Source organism: Podarcis liolepis (assembly GCF_965112155.1).
Source record: "Podarcis liolepis genome assembly, chromosome: 1".
Classification (NCBI taxonomy): domain Eukaryota; kingdom Metazoa; phylum Chordata; class Lepidosauria; order Squamata; family Lacertidae; genus Podarcis; species Podarcis liolepis.
Window position 1 is genome coordinate 23,885,219 of NC_139554.1, and position 7,779 is coordinate 23,892,997.

The 7,779-nt window shown below is 47.6% G+C and overlaps 1 protein-coding gene across 1 annotated transcript in view; it reads right to left on the reverse strand.

Annotated features, from left to right (window-relative positions):
• The window catches only part of KCNK13 (potassium two pore domain channel subfamily K member 13), a 69,516-nt gene extending 66,294 nt beyond the window's left edge, over positions 1-3,222 (reverse strand). The window contains exon 1 of the mRNA XM_083503074.1: positions 2,020-3,222. Coding sequence (XP_083359200.1) covers positions 2,020-2,365 — 346 coding nt within the window. The 5' untranslated portion in view covers positions 2,366-3,222. The remainder of the gene's footprint in view (positions 1-2,019) is intronic.
• Between the last annotated feature and the right edge of the window lie 4,557 nt (positions 3,223-7,779).

A 7,779-nucleotide genomic window follows, 5' to 3' on the forward strand; every position in this document is an offset into this window, starting at 1 on the left:
AAGTCATTCCAGTGAGTCCTTTTGTCCTCTCCAGCAGCAGCAGCTTTTCCTGCTGGAGATCCTGGCGGATTCCCTGAGCTGAGGGAGAAGGAGCTCCAGGTGTCTTGGGAAGATTCCCAACACCTGATAGGTGATTGCTGCACCCCGCCTCAGGCCTACACCCCTGGCGGGGGCTGGTTTCGCCAACCCCTAGGTACACCTCTGCCCAATGGTCTAACATGGTATAAAGCAGTTTCTTAGATTCCTGCAGGATCAAAGGTCCAAGCTAAGATGCTTCTTAGGAACTTACAAGCAGAACTTGAAGGCAAGCAGCCTCCCCCTGTTGTAGCAATTGGTGTTCAGTGGCATGCTGTCAGAAACAGTTTATCCATCTTATATAAAACAGGGATAGGGAAATCCAGCAGCAGCAGCACCCCATGTTGTCATTTATGACTCCCATCAGCACCAGCTTGCATGGGACCAATGACCAGGGATGATGGGAGCAGTAGTTCAGCGACACCAGAACAGCCACACAATACCCATCCCTACTATATGAAATTCATGAGTCCATTCTCCCAGTGCAGATCCTTATGCAGCCAAAATGGCACAATCCATTCACAAGAGGGAGGTACCAGCTGGCTCAGGGAAACCCAGAAGTTTGAAGAAGTAAGCTATAAATAAATCAATTTTAGGAAGGAAAACAAAGTGAGGACTGAACATGCTCAGTGGATATTGAATGCTTGTAGATGCAGAGGGGAGAATGGACTATCCTGGAAAAGGGCAAGGCTGGCTGGCTAGAATTCTGAACAGGACCTCTCCTGATAGCAGGTCCCACTTTTCATCGCCAACAGCCATTTACAGGGCTTTCCCACAGGAGTTTGTATAATTCACTTTCCATACTGAATCCAGCCATTAAGTAGGTTTTTACATTCACACCTCCCCTCAAATGCAGTAAAAGGAAAAGCGCTGTCAGTGTCATGAGTGAAAAGTAGCCCCAATACACCAGCAGCCTAAGTGGGATGTCTCAAAGACATCACTTACGCACACCAGACTGTAATTAACCCAAGCTATGAAAGAAAAGGTGTGCTGTGCATAAAACAACCTGTGGAGCTCACTGTCAAAAGCAGAAAACTGCACAGCTGGGATACTTTAAAAGTCAATCTGATCTGCTAAAAGCTATTATTACAGAGACTTGTCAGTTTGGTTAACGTCAAAGCTTGTTATATCATAACATAGATTGTCAAGGAAAAACATTTTCAAATGCTTGGGATGGGAAATATATTTTGGAGGGTTTAAATCCTGGGCCTCTTCACATACAGTCTCAATATGCAAAAATAAAACGTAGTTATAAACATCTGAACAAATCCATTTCTCATGTAACACCTCCCCCCCCCCTCCGGACTCTTTCACAGGTTTCACACCTCTGGGCAGCTGAACCAAAGTTCATGCACGAAGGCAAAACCAGAACCAACAATGAAAACGGATCAAACCAGTCATTGCTAATGTACAGTTAATAAAGGAATAAAGGAGCTTGGTGGTACTTCAGGGAAATACTATAAAAAAGCAAAACATACAGCAGGTGGACAGAGCCTAGAGAGAAAGAAGGAAGAAAGGAAGGAAGGAAGGAAGGAAGGAAGGAAGGAAGAGTTACTGGAAAATTCACTTGCATTGCCAATGCAGAGGCATTAAAATTGGACTTCCCAAAGTGAGACTTACTTTGCCCTAGCAAGATGCAAGTGAGATGCTTTTCTAAGCACAAAACCCTCCATGTAGGTATGACAATAGCACAGGCATGTATTTTAGAGGAGCATACCCAGTCCATCACAGCTTCCAACACGGAACTGTGAAACGCACATGTGCTTTTTACTCGCCCCCCTACCCTTCGTACATGGCAGTGTTTTCCGATTTGGAAAAGTGTTCGCAAGTAACCCAAGGCGTGAGAGAGATGCCCCTTCTTGGTGATGGAGGAAGAGAAAAGGGAGAGGCGGGCAGAGAAGAGGCGCGACCGTGCGCTCCCCTCCGCGGCTTTCTCCCGCTTACCTATGGTGGAGACCACGGTGCTCACGAAATAAAAAGCCCCCGGGAAATCCCACCGGGGCAGCGTGTTGTTGATGCGGATGCCGGCCACGTAGGCGCCCTCGTACTCGCGCAGCAGCTCCTGCAGCTCGGCCGGCGTGAGGTTGAACCTGTGCGAGAAGTTCTCCAGCCTCTCCAGCCACTTCTCCTGCGCTCGCAGCTCCGTGGGCCGCTCGAGGGCGGAGAAGACGGCCGCGCCGCACAGCAGGTACGAGACGATCAGGACGGCCAGGAGCGCGAAGCGGGCGTTGTCCTCGTTGAAGGCGTACAGGCCGGGCGCGGGGCAGCAGCACACCCCGCGGCACCCCATCGCCGCCCGACGGCGCGCCCTACCGGTGCGCCCCCCGGCCGCCCATCTCACTCAATCCGCCGCAGGCAACACGTTGGGCTGGCTGGCTGGCCGCCGGTTCCCAGAGCCTGGCGGCGGCGGCGGCAACAACAAACCACGCGATCCTCGACGGCGAGCGGAGCCCCCGAGGCGACTGTTGCAGAGCAGGGCGCCGAAGCGAAAGGCCACGAGGGCATCGCAGGGGTCCCGTCCGTGGAGCCGGCGAGCCTGCCTTGGACGGAGTTGAATGGTCACCCGAGGCAGAGACGGGTGTGTGGGTGGGAGGCTTGCTCCCGAGTAGTACCGCCCGCTCGCAGTCGAGGGCTCTCGCAGTCCCAACCTCCGCTCCTCAGACCTTGGAGAAGTAGTTCTCGTCGCGGTCCGCCCGCCAGTTTCTTTTTCCGCCGGGATCTATGGAGCACGTGGCCCGGCTCGCGATTGGAAAAACCCGAACTCCGCCCCGAAGTTCAGCTTTCTTGGGAGCCGTCGTGCGCCCGGCGCCGGAGCCTGCTTTCTGCAGAGAGCCTCGCCAAACGCGACGTGATTCAAAAGGAACAAGGGAATGTTTCTCTGATTATGTGCAGAGTGCATTTCTCTCTCTCCAGCGAGCCAACACAGCCCGCGCTGCCCTATCCCAAACGTAGATCAGGGACGGTTTCAGCCCCGGCATCTTTTATTTGGTCTCACCCTGAATCCACGACGGGTTTTTTCTCTTCCCCTCCTCCTGTGTTCCTCTCCAGCCCTCTAAGGCAAAGACCTGCGCCGAGGTTTAAGGCAAGGGCAGCTCCGCCCTCCGACGCCGCTCTCGGAGCTCAGCCTTCCCAAGACCTTGAACTTGCGGCCAACTCCTCTAAGGACCTGATCCGGGCTGGGAAGAGCTTCGCCCCCTTGCGCCTTCCCACCTCTTCTACTTGAAAAGTCGGACGCCGAGCTCCTTGCTCTTCCGAGCGCGCAACGCTAGGGGCAGGCGAGGGGTTGGGGAAGGAAGCGGACCCCTTTCTCGCCCTGTTTGGACTCAGGCGGCGGCAGGGAAAGACTTCGGGGACTGACCGTGGTCCCGCGCGGATGTAGGGAGAAGATTGTTGCCTGTGCCATTTCACACCTGTCGGGGATGTTCCTAAGGAGATGCCCAGATGAGATGCTCCTCTTCGGAAGCCCAGGCAAGCAGGACTGTGCTACTCGCGGCCAGCCAGGCGCGATCTCGTCCCTGCTTTGCAGCCGGTCCTCGCGGGCAAAACAAGGTTTGCAGGGTCCTGCCTCCGCCTCCGCGCTGCTAGAGCCCCGAGGGGACCAGCTTGTCTCTGGATCGGTCCTGATTCGGCCGGGAGAGATTTCTGCGTGGCGCCTCTGTTACGCCCGAAAGGGTCTTTTGAGTTGAGATTGGCTGCAGGAGCAGGTGTCTCCAAGACCATGGCTCTCTCCCCCAGTAAAGTCCCGCGATCCTCCAGCCTCCCAGCAGCTTGGAGACGGAGGACTGCGATTCATTTAACGATGTAACAAATACAGTAGTTAGTCGGGAGATTGCTGTATTCAGCCGCTGACACGCTCCAGTTTTAAAGGTCGCTAGACTCTCTGCCTTCTGCCTGTCTCTGCTTGATGCGTTATTGCCATTTCTAGCCCAACTTTCCTCCAAGGGTCTCAAGGTGGCCTCCCTACCACGGTTTTGCACTCACAACATGATAAACCTGGAAGCCAAGCAATGTTGAGGAACCAGTAGCTCTTACAACAACAACAACAAACAACAACAACAACAACTTATTACCTATACACAGCCCATCTGACTGAGTTGCCCCAGCCATTCTGGGCAGCTTCCAACAGAATATAAAAACACAGCAAAACATCAGACCATTAAAAGCTTCCCCATACAGGGCTGCCTTCAGAAAGTCACATAATTGTTTATCTCTTTGACATCTGACGGGAGGGCGTTCCACAGGGCGGGTGCCACTACCGACAAGGCCCTCTGCCTGGTTCCCTGTCACTTCACTTTCCGCAGTGAGGGAACTGCCAGAAGGCCCTCGGAGCTGGACCTCAGTGCCAAGCGAAGCGGAGATGCTCCGTCAAGTATGCAGGACCCAGGCCGGATTACATATTCCGTTATCCCTAATTTTGAATGCAGTCTTTTACATGCTCGCTCTGTGCTGGATCCAAAGCTGTGACTAATGGATAAATAAGCTATTTGGTGGTGTTAATGCTGTGAGCAGCCCCTCCCCCCCCCACACTGGGCAATCTTATACTCATGGTGTATATATGTGCAAATAAAACCATATATCCTAAAGACACCACAGTCTCCACTGATCTTCATTCCAAGGAAAGCAAACCTTGGAAAAGCTCTGGCACGCCCGGAGTCTCTCACTATTCAAAGTATTTATTGTGGCATAAGCTTTTGTGGACTCAAGGCCACTCTTACCAGATGCACAAAATTGGTGGTGCTAAACTGAGGTCAAAGTGCAGGGACCCACCAAGTTGTTTTTTTAATTTTCAAAAATCTTTTTTAGGAAGAGGGCAATGAGCCAGGCACATCCATGGCTGCGGATGCTCATTTTATTATTTTTACTTTAAATACTTTTTTCCTGCAATGAAGTGTTGCTTATGCCATTGCTTATGCTGCCATCAGGGCAGCAAGATGTAAACCCTCATTTGATCACTATAGTTATAATAGTCCTGCGATATTTTTGCAAACTGGTTTGTGGGCTGTTGCTTTTGCTCTATGTATCAGGAATGTAGAAGCAGTTATAAAGCATAGAATGATAATGGAGAGGTAGGAGGTGAAAAATGTTAGCTGTGGGCTTTACAGCTAAAGAACACATAATGGCCTTATCAAGATCCTTTATGTAGCTAAATCCAGGGAATAAAATTACCTAGTTGTTATCCTCAATTAGTAGCTCTATATGCACATGGGTGTAGAGAACGGACTGTAAATAGTGAAGTTAAATGGGAGTGAAATGCGGAAAATAACAGCTTGGGACAATTACATTAAAGATTAAGTGTATGCAAAATAAGCAGTGACTATTCACAAAAGCAACGACTGGTAATTTAAGAATTATTTAGTAACCACACTTATAATTCTGCTTTTCTATCAGTGCACAAAAGGTGGTTTATAGACAAAAGTAATGCTTTGCATGCCAATACAAATGATATGAAAAGCAGCAGCGACAGGGAGGGAATAAGCAAAATTCTGGTCCAAACTTTGCCATGAAGTTATGTAACTATTATTCCAAATCTATCTTCTCTTCTTCACCATCCTGTTTGGAACACAGCATGTGTTATGAGAGACTTTTCACAAATGTCAGCTGTCTGCAAAGTTGCAGGAATACAAAGCTTTTCAGGATTGCATATACAAACTTCCTGCTCTAGTACTTTGGGTTTTTTATTATAGAAATGGGATAAGAGATAGCTACATTTAATAATATGAAATTCCTTTACATACCAGAAGAGGGGACTCATATTGTGAACATGGCCCACTACTGTATTTCCTCACCAGGGGATGGAAGAGTGGCGGATACATTTCAATAAATAAGAGTTTTAAAACACTGGCCTTAATTCTCTGTCAGCAGAACTCCTGGTTACAAAATATTACCAACAGCAAAAAAGGGGGGATTTTTGCCAGCTTCCCTCTGCAGCCCCTTGGGTCCCCTAGAAAGCTACTTCAGATGATGGGGTAATTGCTGCCACATCCAGATCAGAACGGGGGAATACAAAAATTGTCTCCCTCCTGCCAGTAGATCATCTTGGCTGTGAGTCCTGGAAGACCTGATCCCTACCTTGCAGGCCTTTTCCCACCTGGCCTAGGAGGCTGGGGCCATGACTGACTCCAAATACAAAAGCTGAGACTGCTGAAGACTCTTGGATTGGGGTATTGTTTTGCGGGGGTTGTTGCTGTTTTAGATATGTTATATATTTATTTTAGATCTCATTATGATTTATGTGGAAATAGTTTAATTTTGTTGTGTACAATTTATTGTTCAGACTACTTTTGTTATGTTTGTAATTATGTGATATTTCTCATGTTGTTAGCGGCTTTGAGCATGGTTTTAGCTATGAAAAGGCAGACATACAAATAAAATTATTTATGTATGTACATCGAAAGCCCTTCCACAAACAGAAGTCCTTTTGCTTTCAGAAGCAGTTATTTGGATCCAAGCTGTAATTTATTGTAAAAAACAATAGATATTGGGAGAAATATAATTTAGAGGAGGAAGCAAAATGCTTAATATACAGTTACTAGGCAACATCTTTAGTACTGGGAGATTGCCTATATACAATGCCGCTACTACAGAGAACCTTGATTCTTTATATCTACTCAGTCAAATGGCTCAAATGGGAGGCAGTCTAATTACTGTTCGTGACACTGAAAACAAAAGCAGAATAGCTGACATTATTCCTTGTTTAGTGCAATTTTTGTGAACATTCCTAAATTTTTATATGCATGTAACTGAAGTCAGAGGGTAGACCTATGCATTTTATTTTCAGCTATCAAAATACATTAAGAAGTCCAAACATCACAATTGCTGGAAATAATGCATGGTTATGAATACCTTTTCATAATATTTTCCTCAACAGAGTTCTTGATTACTGCAAGGCTTTCATAAACTCTATACTCTTGTTCCTTTGCATATTTGAGGTTTACCTGTTTTCACTTCACACCTGTATTGGTAATGAACCACTAGTATGAAAGTACTTCTTTCATACTGGGCCTTCTTGGTAGTGGCGCCCGCCCTGTGGAACACCCTCCCATCAGATGTCAAAGCGATAAACAACTACCTGACATTCAGAAGACATCTTAAGGCAGTCCTGTTCAGGGAAGTTTTTAATGTATGATTTTAGTGTATTTTTGGTTTCTGTGGAAGCCGCCCAGAGTGGCTGGGGAAACCCAGCCAGATGGGCGGGGTACAAATAAATTATTATTATTATTATTATTATTATTATTATTATTATTATTATTATTATTTGCATTCATTTCAGCTCCTTCAGGTTGAAAAAGTTGAGTGAGGGGCTGTGATAAACAGTGGTACCTCGGGTTAAGTACTTAATTTGTTCCGGAGGTCCATTCTTAACCTGAAACTGTTCTTAACCTGATGCACCACTTTAGCTAATGGGGCCTCCAGCTGCCGCCGTGCCGCCAGAGCACAATTTCTCTTCTCATCCTGAAGCAAAGTTCTTAACCCAAGGTACTATTTCTGGGTTAGCGGAGTCTGTAACCTGAAGTAATTGTAACCTGAAGCGTATGTAACCTGAGGTACCACTGTACTAGAAAGGATATCCAGAATGCAATATGCTAGGACCGAAAACCAGTGCCTATCTAGGTAACCCAACCATTGTTCTTTGGAAAGCTTGAGGAGTACCCAAAATTTGACTATGTCCTGCTTCTGGACTTCCCATAAGCATCTGGCTGACTG